This window comes from Astatotilapia calliptera, chromosome 3 (genome assembly GCF_964374335.1).
Source record: "Astatotilapia calliptera chromosome 3, fAstCal68.1, whole genome shotgun sequence".
In the NCBI taxonomy this organism is placed as follows: domain Eukaryota; kingdom Metazoa; phylum Chordata; class Actinopteri; order Cichliformes; family Cichlidae; genus Astatotilapia; species Astatotilapia calliptera.
Window position 1 is genome coordinate 60,414,101 of NC_137424.1, and position 26,444 is coordinate 60,440,544.

The 26,444-nt window shown below is 40.4% G+C and overlaps 2 protein-coding genes and 1 long non-coding RNA gene across 3 annotated transcripts; 2 read left to right on the plus strand and 1 right to left on the minus strand.

The window, feature by feature from the left end:
• Positions 1 to 2,401: 2,401 nt before the first annotated feature.
• LOC113018980 (type-2 ice-structuring protein-like) lies at positions 2,402 to 8,683 on the plus strand. The gene is made up of 8 exons (XM_026162442.2): positions 2,402 to 2,547; positions 2,635 to 2,722; positions 2,918 to 2,980; positions 3,257 to 3,363; positions 3,472 to 3,564; positions 7,057 to 7,101; positions 7,191 to 7,299; positions 8,357 to 8,683. Exons 2-8 carry the CDS (start codon positions 2,662 to 2,664, stop codon positions 8,431 to 8,433), a joined length of 555 nt encoding a protein of 184 aa, XP_026018227.2. The 5' UTR covers positions 2,402 to 2,547; positions 2,635 to 2,661; the 3' UTR covers positions 8,434 to 8,683.
• Positions 8,684 to 11,895: 3,212 nt separating this feature from the next.
• On the plus strand, positions 11,896 to 14,160 carry LOC145425582 (uncharacterized). The gene is made up of 2 exons (XR_013906304.1): positions 11,896 to 13,011; positions 13,892 to 14,160. It is a non-coding gene; the product is annotated as an uncharacterized LOC145425582 (long non-coding RNA).
• Positions 14,161 to 14,199: 39 nt separating this feature from the next.
• On the minus strand, positions 14,200 to 16,032 carry LOC145425580 (uncharacterized). Its single transcript, XM_080298746.1, has 2 exons — positions 15,657 to 16,032; positions 14,200 to 14,768 (listed from the first exon to the last, which is right to left on the minus strand). Exons 1-2 carry the CDS (start codon positions 16,007 to 16,009, stop codon positions 14,498 to 14,500), a joined length of 624 nt encoding a protein of 207 aa, XP_080154872.1. The 5' UTR covers positions 16,010 to 16,032; the 3' UTR covers positions 14,200 to 14,497.
• Positions 16,033 to 26,444: the final 10,412 nt, after the last annotated feature.

Here is a 26,444-nt window from a genome sequence, read left to right on the forward strand (position 1 = left end):
CTTGGCTTCCTGCTGATTGGGACTTTTCTTGCTAATAAACCTTCAGTAGGGTTACACATCAGTACAGCTTAAATGGGCTCGCTTCTGATTTAATTATTTCCAGTTTTTCCACAAGGTGACGCTATAGTACATGTTTAACACATGTTTTGCTGGTTGCTACAAGGCCACATAATGTAAAATTTGGGGGGGGTTGTTTGTTTGTTTTTTGTTTCTAGTTTGAACATTAATATGAGTAAATCAGACTCTTAGGTTTACTGTTACGGATGATTTCGTTTTCTTTTTTTTTTTTTTTGAAGGCTTAAACAGTTAGAGCCCTGCTGTTTAGCCAGAGCCTTACTTTTGCATTATTGATATTATATTTTAAGACATCAACCTCAAACATGATGCAAACCTTTTCTTTTTAACTTTTGTTTAAGAAAATTAAAGAAAACAGGAATGCCAAAAAAACATAAACATCTTAAATTATTTTAATAATGTAGTAAGATTAAGGCAACCTGATCTCCTAATAGAAACAATTGTTGATTGCTATACTGAGAGAAGACACCAAGAGTGTAGTAAGATTGAAGGAATTTAAACCACTCGAAGTTAGAGAAAGAACCTTTGTGTGGTTATATCGCAATTTCTACTTTGATACGGTAAGTCACTGAAGAGCAGGCGGTTGTCATTCTGATATTTTGCTTCCCTCTAGTGACATCATTACTCACAGATGCTCAACAATGTTCCTACTACAGCCACAAACTACCAGACCACGTTTGCCTGGAAGCTTGTAATTCAAAATGAAGGATTTTAGTGGCCATTAAAATATGTTCATAATTTCCAAATAGAAATAAAAATCATGACACAGTGCTCTCCTGTACAAGCTGCCTTTTTTTTTGGTTAAGCGTATCAGTATTGGTACTGGCATCAACAATACTGCCTCTGTATTTTCTTGGTATCAGATCAATACTAAAATCTGTAGTATCACACAGCACTGTTTTTGTGTCTCTTGGCTGACTAAAACACATATGTCCTATAACTAGGACTTTACACTTTTAATCTGGAGGGCTAAGAAATCTGACCTGTTATCTGCACTTTACTGATATCTAGCTAACATTTAACACTGACATTTACTGACATAAATACAATAAAAATACAATATATAAACACATACTGATATGTACTAAAAAGCACATACTTTTAGAAGCATATATAACCCTATGTTCATACATATCCATTAAGATTGGAAGACTGGGTATAAGAATATTGTATGTTTGAACTGAAAATTAGTTATTTCCAGGTTATACACACACAACTGGGGTCTTTGATCATTCTTCACTTACTGTGTGTGTGTGATAGAGAGTGAAGATGTGAGATGCTGTGTTTGCTCCAGTAATACGTGGCAGTGACAGAGTTCCTCTGCTTGTGTTTCCAAGAACAGAAAAAGAAACCTGGTGCTGGAGCGACTGGGAACAGGATGTTCTAAAATAAATAAATATTTGTGTATACACATCTGTTGTAAATAGTAGCATCCTCAAGGTCATTTATTTTACAAGTTTTACTCTCTGGTTCAATTTATTTAAATGATTTCCAAATGTGTCATAGGTTACACATATTCTGCTGAACCTAATCTGTGTTCACAACCTAAATGCAAAGACATGTTTATTTTTGATAATGCAAGGTAAGGAGCTGCTTTTCACTGTAGATAAATCTACTCTAAGAGATTATATTTTAATGGGAGTAATCGTCAGATGTTATTTCTAAAAATCAACTTTAACCAACACGGTGAATTAAACCTCGAAACAATTAAATAAACTTTTTCAAATCATTCCGCCAAAGATCATCTGCAGTTTTGAGGGTAACTGTTTACTATAATGCTGTTTGGCACTGTTGCTGCATCCTGCTACACTGACCAACAGACACCCTCATATCAAATACTGGATATGCAAATATGGGTGGAGAAGTTTTTCTGGATAGGGTGACACAGGGTAGTCAGAAAAGCTGTCAAGTACAGTTTATGCAACACGGGGACCTTAAACACATGCAAGTCATGACTGTGACGTCTGTTATTATAAGCATTGGCTACAAACATATTGTGTGTAATTCACAGAGGAGAGAAATACACAGTACATGCTCATAGTTTGTTTTTGATGTGCACTGTTATCAGAGTGGTTTTCTGGTTGATTGCAATAATAAGCCAGACTAGCGAAAGACAGGGTAGAAATAGAAAAGAGGGAGAAAACATTTAAAAGAATGGAGTTGGAGGAAAAGGTCAAAGATAAAGTAAACAGACATGCAGGGTGTCTAACTGCTGCTTTTTTAACAAAGAGTTTGAATAATAAAGCCTCTTTGTGGATGGTAGGGCTGGTGCTGGGTCATGTCTCATATTCAAACACAAATCTATCACATTTCTTTACTGATAAATCCTTGAATAAACATGAACATTATAAACTGAACTTTGCTTGTGCTGGAGAAAAATCAGGTGATCCTCCGGCAGTTCATTGACACAGGATAAGGGCGTTTATGTGCGTTTATGATCTGCAGACTGAGACCAAGAAAGAAGAACAGAAGGTAACATTGCAAAAGTTTTTTCTTTTCATTAAAATGAATGTTCTCACCACTGGTTTGTAAACCCAATGCAAATGAAACCCCCTTTAGGTCTTTATCAGAGGTTAAGGCTCTGTGATGAAGGCGCTTACTGTGCCTCTGCTTGTGTGCACCATGATGGCTCTTGCCCAAGTTTCTTGTGAGTATTTAAAGGCAAATGTGTAGATATTTTTAGATTTTACATACAAAACGTGATTGAAGAATAGCAGATTTTAGATGTTTCAATCAGTCAGACTTTTTTAAGTGTTAATTGTTCATGAGCATTTTATCTTTGTGGTACTGAATTTATGATACTGTGTTAACTCTCTTGTTTATTTCTTGTCTGTGGCTGAAGCTGTCCCTGCAACTGTTCCAGTTTATAGTAATATACCCTTGACAGATGCTCCTCCTGTACCAGGTGAATGTAAGATGGTTATTTTAGGATGAATATCTCGATGATCCACCTGTAAAAAATTAGAACAGCACATGCTCTACATTAGTAACTGCAACCAAAAACATTTTCAGCCCATGCAGATGCAGACATTTGGTGAATGAAACCATTTACAACAGATGCAATATAACAATATTTATTTATTTTAGTTTTTTCCCATAAAAGCCAAAAAATGAAGAGTGACAACAGATTAACTATTCACTGGCAGCTCAATATCAACATTTCTTGTCCATTTGTCCTCAGAGGACCCTTTTGGTGGCTGGGTTCCATCTTGCCCTGATGGATGGAGTATGCACAGTCAACAGTGCCTCCTCTTTGTTCCAAGATACATGACCTGGGCTGAGGCTCAAGTAACAAAGATATTGATTATTACACTAAGTATAGTATGAAAGCTTGGAGTACATTAATGATGTAAAATTTCTTGGTCACTTAATTCTGTCTGTTTGTCTACGCTGTAGAGAAACTGTCAGTCTTGTGGAGGACAGCTTGCATCTGTGTATAGTGCCAGTCAAGCTTACGAGATTCAAAAGGAGGTGCAACGTGCTGGACGTGCACTGTAAACCCGAATGTTCAAAGTAATTAAACAGATTAAGTAGTGTATACTCAAAGTTTTTAAAAAGTTCTGTTAACTTAAATATGTCAAGTTCGTATAACATGTTCTTCTTTTTGAGTAAATGAAACTAATAATATTTGATTGAATTGAACTATTTCTATATTAAGTAAGCATCACTTAAAATCATAACTTAAGCACAACGTAACACAGTTAAGTTAGGACATATAAGAATGGTAAAGTCCTGTTATTTTTGTTGTTTCAAGTAGGATTTAATAATAAACTTAATTTATGTAGCACATGCTAAAATACAATAAAATCTCAAAGTGTTTCACCAAATAAGTAAAATCAAATTGTCTTAAATGCATTAGTGGAAGACAAAATGTATTTATTTTAATATTCATTGTTTTATCAATGTGTCCTACATATATATTTTTAATTTTTTCCGTAAGTGTTGAGCAGCTGCAGGAATCAATTTTTATTCCGAGTTAATCTCTGATTCACCCTCCGAAGCGGAAGGCGGCGCTAATGAGCATTAATACGAAACACAGAAGAAGTGAAGGTATATGGGCGGGAACAGCACCAAAGAGGCAACACGGACGACTGGAGAAAGTTGGACCTAACGGCAGCAACTAGCATCACTGGACTTACAGTAAGTTTTCAATGTTGATATTAGTTTATTGTTAAAATACGAATATTTAGTTGTATTTTGGGTGCGTGTCGAAAAGAATGGCAGAAATGTCGGTCCGTGTTTTTTGTGTGCTTTGCTGCTCTCCCCGAAGGAAACTTTGCGCTTGCAGAGCTAGCATTAAGTTGTTGTAATGAGGGTCGCAGGCTGTTTAAAAAGTTAGATACTACTTGTTCTAGAGGTGGCGCCTGGTCGCCTAGTATAAAACAAAGTATTTTAATCTCTCTAAATTTTTAAACCCCCTCTCATGACTCAGAATAGTTGGGTCCAAACAAGCCCGTTGTCCCTGCAGTTACACAACGGAGATGCCTGTCTGCAGTGAGAGTGCTTTCAAGCAGTTTTCTTGTTAGAAACGCTATATTTTAAACTATATGTGCAGGGTTAGGGTTGTGAAGGAGCTCTTGGACCTCTGGCCTGCTCTAAAAATGGAGTCTGAGGTAATATGGATCAGCTCTCTTTAAAATGAAAATTGTAATTCTTACTCATGTGGCAGCTTTTTGCTGCTTTATAAAGATGTGCGAGATTCTTCAAATTGAACTGTATTGTTCTTCTGCTGTAGTTGTATGCAGAGTTTCAGCGGATTACAAATCAGAACCTGCCCAATACATTCTACGCTGAACTTGACCGCCATCTTCCTCGACTGATGACCTTATTCAGCCAGGGCATCAAAAACTGGGAAGACAGCAGATGCCCTGGCTGAAATTCTAAGAATTCACAATGAACAGGTAATAATAGATTGTTACACATTTCATAGGTTGAACCAGTGGAACATTGGACAGGTTCAATGATTTAAATGAGCTTTTTGAATTTTGCTATTACTCCACTTTGTGTTTGCTATTTGTCTGACTGTATTAAAGATGTGAACAGGTTATTTGTGGACATATGTTCTGATTTGACTGTTGTTGTTGTTGTTGTTCAGTAAACTCACCAGTATATACAATTCTGTTTTTAATCTGGAAATAGGAAATCCATGATATCCACACCAAGCGCACTACCGTTCTCCACGCCCTTCCTGTCTATCTGCGTGAGGATGTCTCTGAATTTTTCAGAACCTGCACTGTGAGTATCCTTAAGTATCTAACAGATACTACTGTGTATATAAACAGTGCATCAAAGTACAAACATGTATTTTGATGCACTGTTTGGACTTATCTTTGTTTAGTCTACCCATAAGGTTTCCATGTATGGTCTTTTCTGTCTCCTCACTATGAATGAACTGAATTGGTGTTTTGTTGAAAGTGATAAGATGTTTAGTAAAACATTTTCCTGTGTATTTCCTTTAGCTTAGTTTCAGTCTATCTCACACCACTTGATTCTCTGGTGAATTAGCTGATTTATGTGTGCAGAACATGGATCTTCTGTTTTTCACCTCTTACAGTGAGACTCAGGTCTCCCTTGTAAAAGAGGTATTGGATCTCAGTGGGAGTTGGTAAAATGAGAAATTATATGTCGTCTGTTGTATTTCTTGGGTTAGATTGTGATTAGTATCTCTTTTTCATTAATTCAGGACGAATCTGATGAGTTGGAGCTTGATGGTGTTGAAGTGGCCCTCTTCACTGTCATCAGTGACCATGACACAACAAGTCCAGTTCACTACCAACCTGTGAAAATCTCTGTTGTCATTGTAAGTGATGCCGTGTTCAGTCTCCCCAGATTTGGTGAAGCCTTCCTGGTAATGTTTGGACTGATCTATGCACTTCACCTCAGCTACCCCAAAGGCCTGACCAACACTTTAGAATTTACTCAAAATATTTTATTTGGTCTAGAAAGTGGTAAACTGTCACCCAGGTTACAGACCCTCAAGAATGACTTGGTTATGTAGGAACTCATCTGAAAGAAGGATGCAGGGTGAAGCATTATAAAAGGCTAGTTCAAAGTTCTCTCCTTTCATCTAAATAATGCCTCAAAACATTATTGCATTACTCTACAGGTGTTCAGCCAATAGGTCCAAACTATACAATGTGCCTTTGTTCTCATTAACATAATGCAAAGCAACACTAATGTTTTGTATGTTTTAATGTTTTTCGTAATACTATTTCCAAAACATTGTGGGCTGCGCACGATGACCTAAATTTCACTGTTTGATACTAGTTAATGTAAAACAAATAGCATTGTAATTCACTAAATTGCTGCCTTGTTGTCTTATTCAGATATTAGCCAGAGAGCCAAAAGCACATTTTGATATTATTAATTATTATTTGGCATTATTTTTCATTACTCTGACAGTTTTCCTGACTAAACAATTTTTGGTCTACTTATTTTAATTTATAAATGTTTTTGTTAATTATTTTTAATTAATTTAATTTTTTTTTAATGTATTTAATTTCAACATAGTGCTAAAAGGGAGCAGGCAAGATACTGTTCAATGGGAGATGTTTATGACTTTTGCATATTAAGTTACCGATACTCAGTGTAATTGAGGCAATCAATTGCCTCAAAAATTTTAAGTTTTGGGTCACATGTTTTTAAGTATCAAGTAGTCAACATATTTGACTAACGTGTACTTAAAATAATGACAACACAAACTAATAAACATTTGAGTTTTGTTAACATAAAAATGTTGTGGTTGTGTACTTATTTTTTATAAGTTCTGTGAACTTATTTCTTTGAATTTGTAAACTTGAAACTTTAAGTCATATTAACTGCAAATATTTGAGTTGACCGTTCTCAAAAGATACAAGTACCATGTAATCCAAACTTTTATGTTCTGGAAAAATTTGACTTTTGAGTTGATCAACTCAAAAAAATTGAGGCAATCGATTGCCTCAATTTTTTTGAGTTCTGGTAACTTATTCGGGTTTACAGTGTGGCTATGGACAGTTTTGGGTTGGAGGCCATAATACTCCAGCGGTAAATAGCATGGTGTCTAGCAGTTTATGAAACAATTGCATTTTTAATTAATATGAATTAGCAATTTTTTTTAAATTTTGCTTTAACAGAATCCTTCCTGGTCCTGGAGTGATTATATGGGCGTGTCTGCTTTTGCTGAGTTTTGCAGAGGACAGGAAGCTAAACATAAGCACCACTGTTTGCAGATAACTTTTGGTGGTAAGTCTACCCCCCAACCACCATCAAAAAAAAGAAAAAAAACTGCTAGATTCAAGAAGTTTATTGTCATGTACACTGCAAAACACAAGTGGTGATGCAGAGCAATGAAATTCTTACTTTGCAGGTTCCCTTCACACAACTAAATATTCAACTAACTAAAATAAAGAGTAAACTTAACTCTGAGAGTAGAACATAGCACAGAAGATAATAAAGTAAAACAAGGGCATTGTAGCTTATCTGTGGGTGTAGACGGAATTTAGCATAAAGTGCAAGTAGTTGCAACACTGTCACAGTGGTAATATTTACAGAGTATGCAATATTAACATGTTTATATTGTATGAAGTTGTATTGTATTGATTGTGTATGTACAAAATAGCAATTTTTCAGGTCAAAGATAATCAACAACAACTAGTCAGTGATTCAGTAGACTGCTAGCCTGTGGATAGAAGCTGTTCTTTAGTCGGGTTGTCGTTGCTTTCACACTCCTGTAGCGTCTGCCAGTTTTCTACTGATGAAGTGTGCCTTTTTAATGACACGCTGGAAAGCCTTCCTGTTGTTGTAGTATCCTTCCAGCTTCAGTCTGTACTGCCTCTTGGTTTCCATGATGTATCTACGCAGATCATAGCTGGCCTTTTTGTTTCTATCTGCATCACTAGAGGCGAATGCAGCGGAGCGTGCATGTAGCATGGCATGTACAGTTCAACCGTGGCTTCTGGTTTGGATACGTTTTGTAGCATGACAATATTGTCAATGCATGTGCTGATGTAGCTGGTGAACACTGTTACATATTCCTCTGAATCCACAGAACTGTCCTCTGCTTTTAACTGGGTACACATGCATCAATGATGATATAGCCAAATGTAATTAATTAAAATAAGTTGACAAATATTGTATTTAGTTGTGTCTTAGCAACTAGCTCATTTTTTTGCTAAAAATTGTCCCCTCATTTCAGAAAGTTTTTGTTACATTTTATAAATTTTGATGAAAGAGGATCGTTGAGTCATAGTGTCACTGTTTGAGACCAATTCCTGTTTTATTTTTTCTGTGTTTTTTGCAGAAGGAAAGGCAGGATGCTTGGATGACATGAAGTGTGAGACTAAGCTCCCATCTATCTGTGGTAGCCTTATCATGTGATCTCATCACTAATGCAAACCTACACTTCATCAGTAAAAACACTGACGTGTTTTTCAGCTATTGAGTCTTTCTTGGTATTTCTGTTCTGTTGCTACAGCATAAGGGATCAAACGACACATACAATAAACTGCAGAAGGATTTTATGTTTGGAAAGGCTTTAAAAATAAAAGAATGCTTTCACATTTATTTTGGAAAGTGGACTGTATTTCATATTCTTATGTAAATTAAAACACTAAAGCATTGAAAGAAACTGGTGGTCTGTTGCTCCATGTTACAGCTATAGTTCTACTATATTCAAAGCACAACATGAAGTAAGTAATTTTTAGTGTACACCTATACAGCTGGGATAGGCTCCAGCACCCCCTGCGACCCTGAAAAGGATAAATTGCCTGTATTTGTATAGCTCCCTAAGGACCCCAAAGCGCTTTACACAACCAGTCATCCACCCATTCACACACACATTCACACACTGGTGATGGCAAGCTACATTGTAGCCACAGCCACCCTGGGGCGCACTGACAGAGGCGAGGCTGCCGGACATTGGCGCCACCGGGCCCTCTGACCACCACCAGTAGGCAACGGGTGAAGTGTCTTGCCCAAGGACACAACGACCGAGACTGTCCGAGCTGGGGCTGGAACTGAACGAGGTGCTAACCCTGTTGAGCACCACAGTGAGCCTCCTTCACCTTCCCCAATGTCTGAGATACTGAGAAGTAGGGGTGGGTTTTGATAATCGATTTATCGATTAAAATCGATTCTCGCTTGGATAACCTGTTATCAATTCATTAAAATCCTGAATCGATTTTTTAATATAAATTTATTTTCCCCGAAATGCCAGAGTCTCAGGTTAAACCTCACAAAATTTCTTTCTCTCCCGACAGCACGGAACCGGACACGAGCTGATTCTGAAGTTTTGGCTTTGTCTTTACGCCTTTTTTGCCCTGATTCTGAAGCTGCAGGTTTTATCTCTCTCCAAACAATATTGAGTAAACCAGCAGCAAAAAAGCAGCAAACTATGCTTCACATAAACATCGTCATGAATTCCCTCTTATTGTTTTGCTGCCACCACGATAAAATCACACAACATGCACAGCTCTCTCTCTCTCGCTCAGTATACTTCAAGAACAGTTTCCCGTCTAAAAGTCTTTTTTCTGCATTATTCGCTTGCTTGTTACGCACAACTCTACCATTCTTACAGCGCTGTCGGCCGCTGTTTTTTTTTCCTTTGACTTACTTCCGAAAAGAAAACGTCATTTCTGCCATTCAATAGGCTACTGAACAAATGTAAACTTTTTTAAATTATGCAAAATTGCAAAACGCTGTGTCTCTAATAAAACCTCTGTAACTTTGCTCTGCTTCACTTCAGCAGCATCAAGTGATGTTTATATGTTCATTAATGGTTTTCTTTTGTTTTTGATGTACTGCAGAATATTTTTATAAAATCTCAGGCCAGGAAAATCACCTACATGTTTTTCTCAGCTACTTTGACACAAAGGCATCTGCTGTGATGCTCACACCTTTGATAAAGTCTTGCGAGTGTCAGCTTCCTTTTTATAGATACAAAATGAAAAATGTACTGATCTGAATTATAATATTTCTGACTGTCTGAGGCAAATTTCCCAGATTTAAATCAAATTGGATCGAATCGTGGATCAAATCGATTCGGGACCTTGTGAATCTGAATCGAATCGATTCTAGAAATCAGTGACAATACCCAGCCCTACTTATGAACTACCTCCAACGCTTCCGTGACTTTTGATGCAAGTGAAGAGAGATGTAACATCTCTCTTCACTTGCATCAAAAGTAATGTAAAACATGTAAAAACATGTTAGAACATGTAAGAAACATGTAATGTAAAAACATGTAAGAAGGGGAAACCTGCAGTCAGCTGAGACTGAAGAAGTCACTTGGATTAGTGAAAATGTCCAAATGAACAGAATCAACCTTTTGGGATTGACTTCCCTGGATGATTAAGCACGCATCAAGACATTATTTTATTAATATCTTTAAAATGCACAAACAAATTTTTTTGCAGCACAAACCAGCACAAACCTAGCACAAACGTTTGATACCACTTTTGTTGGATTTGAAGAAGGTGGGGGGGCAACTTCACTCACATGAGTATGTCAGGTGATGTAGATGTAGAAAAACACATTTTCTCAGTTAGTACTGAAAAACTATACTCAGACTTTCTCGCTAAACGCTTTCACCTCTGTTGTAAATGTGTTTCATTATTATGGAGATTCTGATTATACATGAGCTTTGAGTGGCACAGACTGAGACTAACTATTGCAGTTTTGTTGTGTTTTGGGTTTGTTTTGTTTGTTTTTTTGCAGAAGAAAAGAGAGAATGCTTAGATACCATGGACTGTGAAACTGGAAACCTTATCATATGATCCTGCAATAATTCTGTGACTCATTAGTAAGAAGCACAATGTCTTCATTACTGTTTATTTCTCTGTATGTCTGCATTTTTGCTATGATGCAAGCAATCAAGCATCACATGCAATAAATTGGAACTGGGTTTTCTCTTTAAAATTCTGCCTGATAAAAAAAGGAAAGCTTTCTGCAAAGCTTTATATTGTATATTGAGCTGCAGGTCATTTCTGCATGCAAATTAAAACTATTAGCATTGTAATAAATTTGTCTGTTTTGTGATACATCTTCAGTTCTATTACATTCATAGTCCACCGCAGAGTAAATAATACATTTGGACAACACTTTAGAATAATATCAATCTATTAAGCATTAGAATAGAATAGAATTCTACTTTATTGTCACTGCACATGTCACAAGTACAGACAACAAAATGCAGTTTGCATCCATCCAAAAAGAGCTTTAGCCATGATATAGATATATTACAGAAATGGGTCTATTATAGGAATGAAGGTACAAAATATGGGTCTATTATGGGTATGTTGCAATGTATGAATGTATGTATGAATGGTATGAAGGTAGGTTATGAATATGATATAACAATAAGTATGTATAGGCTGTAGTGAGTGTGTAAGTTATGTACAGGTTATGAACAGGATATCATTATCAAAAATATACAGAAATCTGAATGTGTTGGTATAACTTTATTGTGGTAATATGCTTTTGTTTATATGATTTGGCACCCTCTTGTGGCCACAGTTGGTACTTGAGAAGTTGTTATGCCCAGCTAGTTTGCTACAAGTGCTCAGTGGAGGTGAAACCTTTGCCCACGCATGCCTGTAAGTTTTCATTACATACTATAACCTTAACTATCTGATTTGTGATGCATGTGTAATGTGCATATACTGAGTTACTATTTCAGCTGTGTGGTCATTACTCATTTGTAAAGCTACTTGTGTGCTAGCGACTGTATATTAGCATGTGTTTGCTAACTTGCTATGATCAATAATGCTAGTTAACTGAAGGTGATGTTTATGTTTAATTTAGGCAAACTTAAGATTTATGTTTTTGCTGGTTATCATGAAAACTAAGTTTCAATTAGTACATTATGTATGTTTAGTGAATGAGAAGGTAATTATCTGTTTTGTGTTTATTTAGTTTTACAAAATGAAAAGAGAAAGGAGAGTAATGAAAATGGATAAAGGATACCATGTATAAGAAGCCTCAGTAACATGGCCTGTAAACTGGAGATGCAGATCGAAGTAAAGAAGAATCTCAGTTCAAAGCATTCTCTTCTTCTCATTCTGTTCACTGTCTGTCAAACTGGATAAGCTAAATCACGCCCACATCTAGTGAGGACAGAACAGTAAAAAGGCATACAATTCAGCAGATTTCACCATTCAAGGCGGCTACTGTATTCACAATGTCTGAGCCATCAGCTAACCAAGCCCAGCAGGTAGAGACACTTGGATCTCTGGAGACAAGATCATATTGTTCCAGCTCAAAACTTTCCAACAGGTCAACAGCAAGCGTTGCAGCGCTCAGGACACGTGCCAAAGCAGAGGCTGCACAAGCGCAGTTGGCTTATGCGGAACAAGAAGCGGAAGCTATGAAACAACAAGCTCAAATCCAAGCACAGCTGCATATTCTACAGGTGAAGAAAATGGCTGCTGCTGCATCAGCTGAAGCGCAGGTCTTACGGTGTGTTCACACCGAACGCGATGGACGCGAATAGAGCGTCAGGTTTACATGTAAAGTCAATGGAAAGGCGCGATGACGCGCGATTGCGGGTCCCGCGAAAATTCGGAAGCAGATTTGCGTCGCGAAAACGCCAAAACGCGTGAAACGCGCGTCAGTGCAGCGCGTCTGGCGCGTTTGACTCGCGAATAAAACCACGCGCGTGAGTTTTTGTGTTGCATTTTGTGCATACGCGCGTTTCGCGTCTACCGCTCGAGTTGGAAAAATCTGAACTCCAGCGTCAAATCGCGCCGCGACAACCAATCAGGAGCCTGGTGACGTGGCTGTTACCTAGGTCAAAGGGGCAGATCCAGCCAAAGCCTTTCATACTTCAATGGAGGGGAAGGCTAATCAATGCGGTAGCAAACAACTCGGAGCTGTACAACACCAGCTGCTTTCAGTACCGAGACAGGAATAAAAAGGACCGAGCTTGGAGGAAGATATGTGAAGAGATCGGGCAACCTGGTAAGTTCATTCATTTCTCTTTTGAAAGTTTTCACTGACCCGGGGAAGCCGCACAAAAGCTAGCAAGCCACCGCTATTTTCCCACTGACGTACAAATACCCTTCTGCTTTTATGCATGTTGTCATTTAGGAATATATTTTATTGTTTATTAATAAACAGCACACAGTGGTCCCGCTGTTCATCCGTCACTGCTTTGCTTTTTCGCTGATTTTTTATTGCACAGTACAGCATTGCATTCTGCAGCCTGATTGACAAATCTCCTGCGCTTGCCAAATTTATCACGTTTGGTTTTGATAACCATCGCGTCCAATAGAAAAAACAGCACAAAAACACCCATAACTATGAGCCTCATTCGGAAATAGACACCTGCACCATGAGGGAAAAAGGCGCACGAAAGTGGCGGGCAGATGAAGACAAACCGCGGCATAATAATACTTTTACGTTTTGCAATCTACAAAGGTTTGCACTTTGAGAATCAATTGTGAGAACTGTGACCAATGTTCATGTGTGTGGGGAAAACAGTGTATAAAGTGCGTGGCCAGGGGCTAGTTATTCTGAGAACCCCTGCAATAAATGAGGGACCACTGTCTACTCTACGATTATTATATCCAACCTGTTAACATTTAATACTGTATTGATAGAACGAACTGATTCTGCAGCAGAGCATACCCAGTCCCTGAGCTCCTGCTGCTGCACCCACAGATATGTACAGCAAGCACTGATACCTTTTTAGTCGGTGGGATTCCCTTGTGATCACCTTTACTAAATATCTACAACCAATCTGATTATATCCTGTTATTGTTTTTTTTTTTTTTTCAATGTTGAAATTAAAATCTAGTAGCAGCCTTCTCATTTCTTTGTGTTTTGTGCTGTTTTACAGGCCCACAGAGGAGGACGGCTCCGAGGCAGATGAGGGACGGGTCCCAGGACGGTCCATCGGCGGTGGAGCTGGCCATCCTGGAGTCCCTGAAGAGTCCACACCAGTCTCCAATGGAGCATTTCCTCCTCAGCCTTGTTCCTGCTCTGGAGAGCAGCTGGTCCTTTTTATTCCTGTCTCTCTGTAAATTCTTATATTTTATATATTTATGTTTAATGTTTTTCTGTTTGAGACTTTTAATATTATTTCAAATAAATTTTTATAATGACTAATGTCTCAGTTCTACTACACAGCAAATGTTGGCACACAACTTGACACATGTAGAATTTATTTCATATTATACTAATGACAAAATATACTGATACAGTGGGATGCAGAAGTTTGGGCAACCTTGTTAATAGACATTATTTTCCTGTATAAATCGTTGGTTGTTACAATAAAAAATGTCAGTTAAATATATCATACAGGAGACACACACAGTGATATTTGAGAAGTGAAAAGAAGTTTACTGGATTTACAGAAAGTGTGCAATAATTGTTTAAACAAAATCAAGCAGGTGCATCAATTTGGGCACCACAAAAAAGAAATGAAATAAATATTTAGTGTATATCAATGTGTGTGTCTCCTATATGATATATGGGGTGCCTTTGTCTGGACGTGCTTCCCATCCAGAGCTGCACAGCACAGAGGAAAGTTCCAGCGCTCCTGGAATCCCTCTGTGATGGACCGCCAGTCTCCAGGTGAAGGCACAGCCATGAAGTCGTCCACTAGACAGTCCCAGATGGACGTCGCTGCCTGGGGGGTGATCTGGCTCACCGTGGACACACCGACTCTGAAACTGAACGCGATGGTCCTGAAGGAGTCCCTGGTGACAAGGAACCTGGACAAAATTGTTCAAAATCAGTATTATGTGTACTGCAGTTACAAAATACATTATTCAAATTCCAAAATACTTTTGTGATGTCAGATATAAATCACAAAACATGAATCTTACATAAAACATTTTGTAATTATAAGGATAATTACAAAATGTATATTAGATAATATCTAAAACAGTTGTGTTTTGTTTTAACTTTAACATATCATAATTTGATTGGTAGCAACTTTCACAACTACAGTGAGCCAATCACTCATAATTCCTAAACATGTCAATCAGGTAGGAATGAAGTAAGACATTAATAGAAATAAAGAGTTGTGTGTTGACATGTAGCCCTTTCCTTGCTTAAATCATTAATATTTTTGAAAAATTAATCTGTGATAAGACAGCTTATCAAGATAGAACCATGTAACTAGAGATGAACCAAACTGTTCACAGTTTTATCTAACTCTGTTTTAATAAAGGCTGTGACCCCTGCTATAGAGTCTGACAGCTGCAGGGATTATATACAAATATTCAACTATCCCAGAATTAAACCAGGTCTAAATAAAAAGGAGTGAGTATCACTACAAAGGTTAACTCAGTGGTGCTAATGCTACAGTTTGATATCAGCAAACACCGAGCGCATACATTGATGTGACACCACAGCCATGCTATCATGCAAACACTGATAACAGCATAAATCGAATTAAATCGGGACTTGATGAGAGCTTCTGAGTATCACTAGAAATATTATAAAGAGTCGTCTCTGTACCACAGTTTGCTTTCAGTAAACACCGACAGCATTCACTGTTAGCATAGCACATCCATGTTAGCAGTGTATAACTGGATGGATTAGCATATTAGCACAGGTATCAATAAAGGACTACCGTATTAAATAGTTTTACTAACCTCAGGCAGACGGACAGGCGCTCTGCAGGTGGGATTGAGCGTCTGTAGTTGGTGTCTAGGCGGGCGATGCTGGGACCGACGAGGGAAAGCAGGTCCTCAAACTGGCCGAGTGAATGACGGTGATAGCGCTGGAATCGGCCGTCATCCAGGCGCAGCTCCTGGAGCAAGTGGTGAAACTCACCAAACTGCTCATGCCTCTGGAGGACCTGATGGACCCAGGTACGGCGAGGACGTCTTTTACGCTGCTGCTCTGCTCTCCACAGTACATAGAGAAGGGAGACTCTCTCTTCAAGCGCTAGCTCGATAGCTGCCATCTTGCAAAGATACCGGTCTGGCACAACTCCCTCCCACATTCCTCCCACATTTCCGGTTCACGCGCGTCAAAATATGATATTTTGACGCGCGTCAAAATATCATATTTTGACGCGCGTCAAAATTTTGACGCGCGATGGATTTTTCTTGGACACGCGTTGAGACGCGAATGTACACGCGTCAAATTAGGGGCGTTTGGGGCGTTTTATTCGCGTCCATCGCGTTCGGTGTGAACACACCGTTAGAGGCAGCTGTTCAGCTGGAGGAACAAAATTCCCAGAAAAGCGGGCAACTCCCAGTCATCCCTGCAGACTGTAAGCAAAGAGTTCAAGATTACATTGACAGTCAGTCATATGTGCAAAATATTCAAGAAAATACTCCTGCTGAAGATAACACACAGTCATCACCATACCTTAAAAAAGGATATCCAAGCTCATCTGTGGCTCTACCCAAAGCACCCTTGTGGAAAGAGGAGGACCTCACACATCAGGAGCTTAGACAGCAACATCCACCCAGTGATCACCACGATCATGGGACATACACAAGTCCAGCACATCAGTTTGAACCACTCACGCCAATACCACCTACCCACAATAACTCATCTGCTATAACAGATGTGGCAAAATATTTAATGAGACGAGAGCTTGTGTCAACTACTATACAAAAATTTGATGACGAACCCCAAAACTACCGGACATGGAAATCCTCTTTCTTAAATGTAATCAAGGACTTGTCCTTGTCACCTACAGAGGAACTTGACCTCCTTATAAAATGGTTAGGACCACAGTCGTCTGAGCAAGCAAGGAGAGTCAGCGCTGCGCAAATTTATAATGTTGCTGCAAGCCTTGAAATGGTTTGGCAGCACTTGGAGGAGTCATATGGAGCTCCAGAGGTGATTGAACATGCCCTCTTTAAGAAAATGGAAGACTTTGCAAAAATATCTGCCAAAGACAACAGCAGGCTGAGGGAACTTGGTGAACTCTTACTTGAACTGGAACTCGCCAAAGCAGAAGGGCACTCATCTGGGCTTGCTTTCCTTGACACAGCACGTGGTGTCAATCCTATTGTAGAGAAACTACCACACACATTGCAAGAGAAGTGGATTTCATGTGCATCCAAGTTCAAGACAAACCGCAACGTTGCCTTCCCACCTTTCTCTGTCTTTTCCCAGTTTGTACGAGAACAAGCGAGAATCAGGAATGATCCCAGCTTCTTTTTTCTCTCAACAGGAGTAGGGAAAACTGAAAGACCTATAAGGTACAACAGAACATAGATATCAGTAAGAAAGACAGATGTGTCATGTGAACTGGGGGTAAGTGAATTGGATAAGTGGGATGACCCAGACAAGCAGTGTCCTCTCCATAGGAAACCACACCCTCTTAGGAAATGTCGCAGTTTTCGTAGTAAGTCTCTTGAAGAAAGAAAAGCTTACCTAAAGGAGAAGAACATATGCTTCAGATGTTGTGGATCCACCAAACATCTAGCAAAGAACTGCACAGCCAAAATGACTTGTAAGGAATGTAAAAGCGACAAGCACATCTCGGCTTTGCATCCAGGCCCACCCCCTCACGACTTCAGACTGCCACTAGAGACAGGAAAGCATGGCGGGGAGCCTCAAGCCATGCCAGTGTCAACCTCAGCTAAAGCCATGTGCACTGAAGTCTGTGGAGATTGGCATAGCCCCAGGTCTTGTGCCAAAATCTGTCTAGCTCTGGTTTATCCTTCTGGCAAGAGAGAGAAAGCAATCAAACTATATGCAGTCTTAGATGATCAGAGCAACCGCTCTCTCGCACAATCCATGTTTTTTGACATCTTCGAGGTGGACGGGAACACAGAGACATACACACTCCAGACGTGCTCCGGCATAATGGAAATGAGTGGAAAGCGAGCCAAACACTTCATCATAGAGTCGATTGATGGCAACACCAAGGTACCTCTACCTCCATTGCTGGAATGTGATATGATTCCAGAGGACCGGTCTGAGATACCCTCTCCTGAAGTTGCACAACATTTTCCTCACTTGAAAGACATTGCACACAAAATCCCTCCCATCAATTCAGACGCACAAATCCTTCTGCTCCTAGGACGGGATGTGTTGAATTTGCATAAAGTGAGAGAACAACACAATGGACCAGCAGATGCTCCATTTGCTCAACGGCTCGACCTTGGCTGGGTAGTCGTAGGAGATGTCTGTTTGGGGCGCACACATAAGCCGAGCTCTGCGGTGAGAACCTATAAAACTAACGTGCTGCTCAATGGGAGACCATCATATCTCAGCCCGTGCTTCAACAGTATGAATGCAAAGGAAAAGCTGTTAGCAGTCCAGCAGAGATGCACTACTCAAAGCCACATGGATACTTATCAAGGGGTCAAAACAGACAACCTCGGTGATACAGTGTTCATCAAGAGCGAAGACGATGAGAGACCCGGACCTTCACTGGAAGATGAACGTTTCCTCAAGATCATGCAAAGCGAGATGTACCAAGACAACTCTAATAGTTGGGTCGCGCCTCTACCCTTTGTAACACATAGGCAGCGACTGCCAAACAACCGCCAGCAGGCTCTCAAACGACTGCATACTCTCAAGCGGAGTCTCGACAGGAAGGCAGACATGAGAGATCACTTTGTTAAGTTCATGCAGAAGATGTTTGACAGTCAGCAAGCAGAGTTAGCAACTGCTTTGAAGCCTGAGGAAGAGTGCTGGTATCTTCCATTGTTTGGAGAATACCATCCGCAAAAGCCTGGACAAATACGGGTAGTTTTTGACTTAAGCGCCAAACACGAGGGGGTGTCATTGAATGATGTCCTTTTAAGTGGTCCAGACTTGAACAACACTTTGGTTGGAGTGCTACTGCGGTTTCGAAAAGAGCTTATAGCAATAACTGCAGATGTGGAACAGATGTTCTACTGCTTTACTGTAAGGGAAGATCACCGGAACTACCTACGTTTTCTCTGGTACCGAGAAAATGACCTCACCAAAGATGTGACAGAGTTCCGCATGACAGTGCATGTGTTTGGCAATAGCCCCTCACCAGCTGTGGCGATCTATGGGCTGAGAAAAGCAGCTCAAGCGGCGAGGCAGAGCACGGCAAAGATGCAAGGGAGTTTGTTACCAGAAACTTTTATGTCGACGACAGTCTGACTTCACTCCCTACAGAAACAGAAGCCATCAGTCTTCTTCAAAGAACACAGAAGATGTTAGCTGAGTCCAATTTACGGCTATATAAAATTGCCTCAAACAGTAGCAAGGTAATGGATGCATTTTCAGCTGATGATCTGGCCAAGGACCTGAAAAACCTAGACCTAGGGACAGATACTCTTCCTGTTCAGCGTAGCCTTGGACTGAGCTGGAGTCTTGAATCAGATTCTTTCACTTTCCAAGTTTCCAAGGAAGAAAGACCCTTCACTAAGCGAGGCATACTCTCTACAGTCAACAGCTTGTATGGCCCGTTAGGTTTTATTGCTCCCATCACTGTCCAAGGCAAAGCTCTCATCAGAGAACTTACCACAGAACCATGTGAATGGGATGATCCTCTTCCACCTGCCAAAGAAAGACAATGGAATGCATGGAAAGACTCCCTGTCAGAGGTAGAGCTTCTGCACATACCCAGGCCTTATATTCTGTCTTCTCTGTCCTCCATGCAGCACCAAGAGCTTTGTGTCTTCTCAGATGCCTCGTCAATGGCTATCGCAGCAGTTGCCTACATACGAGCTATTGATAAACAAGGACAGTGCTTCATCGGGTTTGTCATGGGTAAATCCAAGCTAGCACCCAAGCCTGCACATACCATCCCCCGATTGGAGCTGTGTGCTGCAGTTCTTGCTGTAGAGGTGGCAGAGCTCATTTGTCAGGAGATGGACCTTGAGCTGCATGCCGTAAGGTATTACACAGACAACAAGATTGTGCTAGGCTACATCTATAATGCTTCGCGAAGGTTTTATATCTATGTGTCCAACAGAGTCTCCAGAATTAGGAAGTCCACTACATGCACACAGTGGAATTATGTTGCAACAGAGAACAACCCAGCTGACATCGCAACAAGGCCAATTGCAGCAAGTCTCCTGCACAAAACAAGCTGGTTAACTGGTTCCTAAAGCAGGCCCAACAACAGGTATCCCTATCAGTGACATTAAGTAAGTTTGACCTTGTTGAACCACAGCATGATGCAGAGATTCGCCCAGAAGTCAGCACCCTGACAACTAAGGTTACTGATAGACCTCTCAGTCCACAGAGATTTGAACGGTTCTCCTCATGGAAAACTCTGATAAATGGAATGGCGAAGCTCATCAGCGTGGCAAGATACAGGTCCAGGCTTTCAAAACAAGTCCCTCAAAATCCACAAACACAGGCAAAATTTAGAGTGATCTGGAGTGTTCAACAGTTAGTATTCACGGAAGAAGTGAGACAGTTGGACAGAGGAAAACAAATTTCCGAAGCAAGTCCTCTGTGGAGGTTGAACCCCTTTATCGATCAGGATGGAGTGCTTAGAGTAGGTGGACGGCTCTCTTCAGCTGACCTTCCATATGATGAAAAACACCCAGTTTTTATTGTCACATGTGATGTGACAATAAAAAGTGATTTGATTTGATTTGATGATGATCCACTTGGTAAAATAAATCCGCTTGGCATCTCTCTTGGCCTTAAGACAACAATTCTGATGGCTAAAGATCCAAACGGGACACACACACACACAAAAAAAAAAAAGTATTTGGTTAAATTTTCCCCGTCCTTTTGGGTCTAGTTTCTTGTGATTTGTGTGTCCCTGTGAAGTTAGTCTTGTCTCATGTTATTTGTCTCCCTCCTCTGCCATGCCTGTTTATGAATGTCAAGTTCGGTGTCATTGCTGTGTCCATATATCGTGTGGCCAGAGACAGAGCCTTGAGGAACACCACAATCAAAATGTGCAATGGAGGAGCTTGTAGAGGAACTGCCTATGGACACAGAAGGTTTTTCATTTCAGAAATAAGAATGCAACAATTATTATAGAGCATTATGATCTCTACAGGAGATCATAATGATTGACTGAAATGTGACATTCAAATTTGAAAACGCTCAAATAAAATGGTGATCTGTCACGGGGTGGAAAGGGACAAGTCATCTAAGTTTTTCTACTATGCATGTTTTGCTGCGTTTTACCTTTTTAATATTTTAATATTGTACACTGGTTTATTTTTATGAGTTTTACTGCATGTTTTATTTGGTGACTTGTCCTGGAAAGACTCCGCCCCTACCTGATAATAAACTGATCACACCTGCGAGAGATCCCAGAGAGGCCAATAAGAGGGCCTGGCAGACCAAAGGAAGGAGTTCGACCGAGAGGCTAGAATGACGGCCAGGAGTAAGTGGTGCCAGGCGGCGGCGGCGCCTGCAATCCGAAGGGGCTGGTGGAGCTGGGCGTTAGGAGAGAACGGACAGTACCAGCGCACAGGGCACCAGTGCAGAGAGTGACAGTACCAGCGGGGAGAGCGGAGACAGCACCAGCGGAAGGCACGGGACGGCTGTGTGGCTTTGCAGTTTTTAAGAAGCGGCGGGCGGAGTTGAGAGCTCTGCCCACCCGGGGTAAGTCTTTGACTTATCCCCTTTTATTGAATAAAAACTGCCGGAAGAATAGTGACTGCCGCTCCTCCCTTTCTCTAGCATATCAAGACGCGAATGCGGAAAGGAAGGAGAGGACTCCGCTGGGTTTCCCTTTTACTTCGCTGGATTTCTTAACTCCCTGGGACTTTTATGCTGTGGTGGATTCCACTGGACTTTTAATCTTGTGTTTTATTGCTTTTTATTGTGTTATCCCTTGGCCAAGGTTGTTTTAATTTATCTTATATTTTTAACTATTTAAATATAATAAATTATATTTTTAATCTTACAGTTTAAATTGTGTGTTTCCCTTGGCGGCTCCACTGCTCTGCCCGTTTTTAGGAAGGTCTCCTTCCTTTTAAAAACACAAAAACAACGTGGAAATAAAATCAGCCTTTCCGCTCCGTTACATAAATGGCGTTGTCGACAGGATATGGAGCCAGAGCAGTTGGGTTAGTCAGGGGAAATGCAAATATATGATGCATGTGTATATTAGTGCCCCCAATAATGTGTGTTTTAGGTCGTATGTCCCCTGAGCAAATGAGTATGGACAGTGTGCACAAGTATGAGTGTTGGCCACACCAAGAGTGAATGAAGAACGTCCAACCAAGGTTGTCATGGGAGGTCAGCTGCAGGCTTGCGGGAGGTGGGGTAATGATTTGCTGCTAGGCAGCAGTGCTTGGGATTAAGCACGAGACCCTGGAAGCATCCTCACGGTAGCAGCCGGGTGCAGTGTAGGACCTTATGGCTTCCGGGTAGCTATGCTACGAGGACGTGAGAGTGATTGCTCGTTTGTGGCCTTGGACTGAATGGTGCACTTGCTTTTATTTTTGCTTGGGGGTAGAAGACGTGAACCGGACTCCAAGAAAGCTTCATGACTGGAAGCTGGGTTTTTAGCAGGGACTGCTAATCTTTCAGTGTGGGGGGATGTCACGGGGTGGAAAGGGACAAGTCATCTAAGTTTTTCTACTATGCATGTTTTGCTGCGTTTTACCTTTTTAATATTTTAATATTGTACACTGGTTTATTTTTATGAGTTTTACTGCATGTTTTAATGGTATTTATTTGGTGACTTGTCCTGGAAAGACTCCGCCCCTACCTGATAATAAACTGATCACACCTGCGAGAGATCCCAGAGAGGCCAATAAGAGGGCCTGGCAGACCAAAGGAAGGAGTTCGACCGAGAGGCTAGAATGACGGCCAGGAGTAAGTGGTGCCAGGCGGCGGCGGCGCCTGCAATCCGAAGGGGCTGGTGGAGCTGGGCGTTAGGAGAGAACGGACAGTACCAGCGCACAGGGCACCAGTGCAGAGAGTGACAGTACCAGCGGGGAGAGCGGAGACAGCACCAGCGGAAGGCACGGGACGGCTGTGTGGCTTTGCAGTTTTTAAGAAGCAGCGGGCGGAGTTGAGAGCTCTGCCCACCCGGGGTAAGTCTTTGACTTATCCCCTTTTATTGAATAAAAACTGCCGGAAGAATAGTGACTGCCGCTCCTCCCTTTCTCTAGCATATCAAGACGCGAATGCGGAAAGGAAGGAGAGGACTCCGCTGGGTTTCCCTTTTACTTCGCTGGATTTCTTAACTCCCTGGGACTTTTATGCTGTGGTGGATTCCACTGGACTTTTAATCTTGTGTTTTATTGATTTTTATTGTGTTATCCCTTGGCCAAGGTTGTTTTAATTTATCTTATATTTTTAACTATTTAAATATAATAAATTATATTTTTAATCTTACAGTTTAAATTGTGTGTTTCCCTTGGCGGCTCCACTGCTCTGCCCGTTTTTAGGAAGGTCTCCTTCCTTTTAAAAACACAAAAACAACGTGGAAATAAAATCAGCCTTTCCGCTCCGTTACAGATCACAAAGCAAAACACTGCAAACATCTTCAAAATAAATCATATGAACATGTCTCCTTATATCTACAGTAGCACAAACATACTAGATCACAGTCATTTCCCATTGCATTTTAGATATTTAATGTTTTTCCTTTCATGATAAAGAAAAAGCTGCTGTGAGTAAGAAAGAAATCTGTCAGCGCGACTCTTTGGACTTGCACTGTGAGAAATAAATGCAGTGATGAAATATTTAGAGTTTCACAATAGAAGAAAAGATAACATCTAGACAGGTGAGATCTGAAAGTTTTTTTGTTGTTGTTGTTTTTTTAGATAAGCTGAACCAAATGAATCTTTTCATTATCACTGGGGCATCACAAGGCTTTGTGTGATCAGTCATCTGTACAAGGACTGTCCTTTGCCTGCTGTCGTAAATGCTGAACTTCTAACTATTCCGGCATGTTAGAAATGCATTGTTGGTATAATTACAGCCTTAGAAGAAAACAGATTGAGCCCATACGCAGTTGGATACGTATGGGCTCAATCTGTGGTCATAAATATTTTGTACTTGTAAATCAGGATTTGTATGTGTAAAAAGAATTTGTGTGGGCGTAACCCAAAAATACGTGTGAAACTCAACACACAAGTTTCAAGTTTTTTGATCCTTTTTTTCTTCCTTTCAGCTGATTGGCCAATGTCATGCCAATCACAAATTTAACTATCCAGTCAGAGAACAGATGGGTTTGGCTGTTGGAGGGGCGTTTTTTTGAACTGCAGGTCCATGAAGGGTGATACAGTTTGAAGCTGGAGGATCTCTATATAAATATCCGATAGCAGTTAGGTCCCCTAACTTTCAGCAGCTGTTAAAAGGATAAAGTTGTGGCATATCAGTGGTTAGAAATACCATTATTACTTTAGGATTAGTTTAACACAAAGTCAGGGCTGACCCGGGACCATGGCTGTGAGTCGCAGTGCGCAGCATAAAGGTCCTTTCACATCGGACACAGGATGTGCTGCTAATGCTAACTGCTAACTAAAAGCCAAGGATCCAGAATTTTTAAATGTGGATGAATCCACTGCGGAAAACAGTTATATGCATCATCTGGGAGAACTAGTTTCTTTCAGCTGTTTAAAGAAATTAAAAAGCTACACAAAGATGTAAAAGACAATTGTATTCATTACACAAACAAATGCTGCTGAATGATAATTTTAGAAAGGGTGGTGGTGATGTGTGCAGAAATCCCCCATCACAGGCGTGTGATCTACTATAACACCTCTGGCACAATGAGACTAAAGTGGGTGTATCATCTTGATCTTATCTAAGGGGAAAAAACACTCTTGGTATTTATGCCTACTGGTTATTTATAAAAAATATTCCGTATTACTTTCTTGGTTTCATTCTGGTTTATTTATCCCTGTTTTTTTCCTGCTTCCCTTGTGTTTCTGTGTCTGGTTCTGTGTTTATTTACCTTTCTGCGTTTGTGTCAAGCTCATCCTATGGTCCATGTTTCAGAAGCATGGTGGAATAATTCAGTTAGAAATTAGTCAAAATAATTTATGGTTGATTCCATCCTATCAGGGTGGAATTTTGGGGGGAACCTATTAGGGTGGAAATTCTAAAGACAGAGCAATAATTATTATTGTTATCATTAATTATTAACAAAGAGAGGGAAGATAGTCAGAACTGAGAGGACCGAACTACCAGAAGGCAACATTGCAGAGATAATGGACAGCTACAAGTACCTGGGGATCCCACGGGCAAATGGGAACCATGAAGAGGCCGCCAGGAAAGCTGCAACCACAAAGTACCTGCAGAGGGTCAGGCAAGTCCTGAGGAGTCAGCTGAACGGTAAGATAAAAGTAAGATAAAGGTAAAAACAGGATCCGGGCTATCAACACCTATGCCCTGACCAAAATCAGGTAACGTGCTGGGGTAATAGGCTGGCCAAAGTAGGAGTAGAAGCCACTGACATGAAAAGTTAGAAAGCTCCTTACCATGCATGGAGGGTTTCACCCTGTTCAGCACCCTGAGGCTGTACACTAGGCAGTAGGAAGGAGGCCGGGGACTGGTGAGGATCGATAGAATAGTAATTACAGGTAAAACTACCTATAATTACTATTTTATCGATCCTTGAGCTTGACCATTATGAATTTCATCTATTTAGTATTGTCAGTATTGAAACAAATAATAAAAAAATATAAAACATAATTCCTTTTTTTCCCCCAAATGTTATGAAGCTGAAATGTGGCCGCAAAAAGAGAATCACCCCATGATAAAGTTTGAAATTTTCATTGTTTACAGGCTGTGATCAGCTGACCTGTTCTGCTTGTGCTGCTGTTTTGATGTTTACTGCTTGTCGATTTAATTCAATTCACTTTTATTTATTCAATGCAAGATCACAACAGTTGCCTACAGGTGTCAAACTCCAGGCCTTGAGAGCTGGTGTCCTGCAGTTTTTAGATGTGTCCTTGATCCAACACAGCTGATTTAAATGGCTAAATGACCTCCTCAACATGTATTGAAGTTCTCCAGAAGCCTGGTAATGAACTAATCATTTGACTGAGGTGTGTTGACTCAGGGCGCGATCTAAAACCTGCAGGACACCGGCCCTCGAGGCCTGGAGTTCGACACCCCAGTGGTTTGCAAACTTTTTTTTTGCTAGGTCCCGCTTTGTTTCACAAGAAAATCCTTGCGACAACATTTCCACACTCTTAGGGTTTGGTATGTTCTTGACAGCGTTTGACTTGGTTTTTTTGTGTTTACACGTGGACGGAGAGATTTTTTCGAAACTGCCTGTGTGGACAAGATTTCCTTTTAAACGAAAATGGAAAATCTCTGTTTTCATAAATACCCGTGTACGTGAGGACGTAGCCTTAAGTAACAGGAAAACAAACCATCTCCATGTGTAATTATTTTATGTTTAGTTGTTTTTTTTCCTGTGTGATAACATTCAACATTTGGTTTGGACAAACCAGCATGTGCTTCCCACGCAGGGGGAACATATTCGGCGATGCTTTATCTTCTGCTTTGCGTTTCTGTGGGAGCGCCGTCACAAACCTGTCCATTATGCT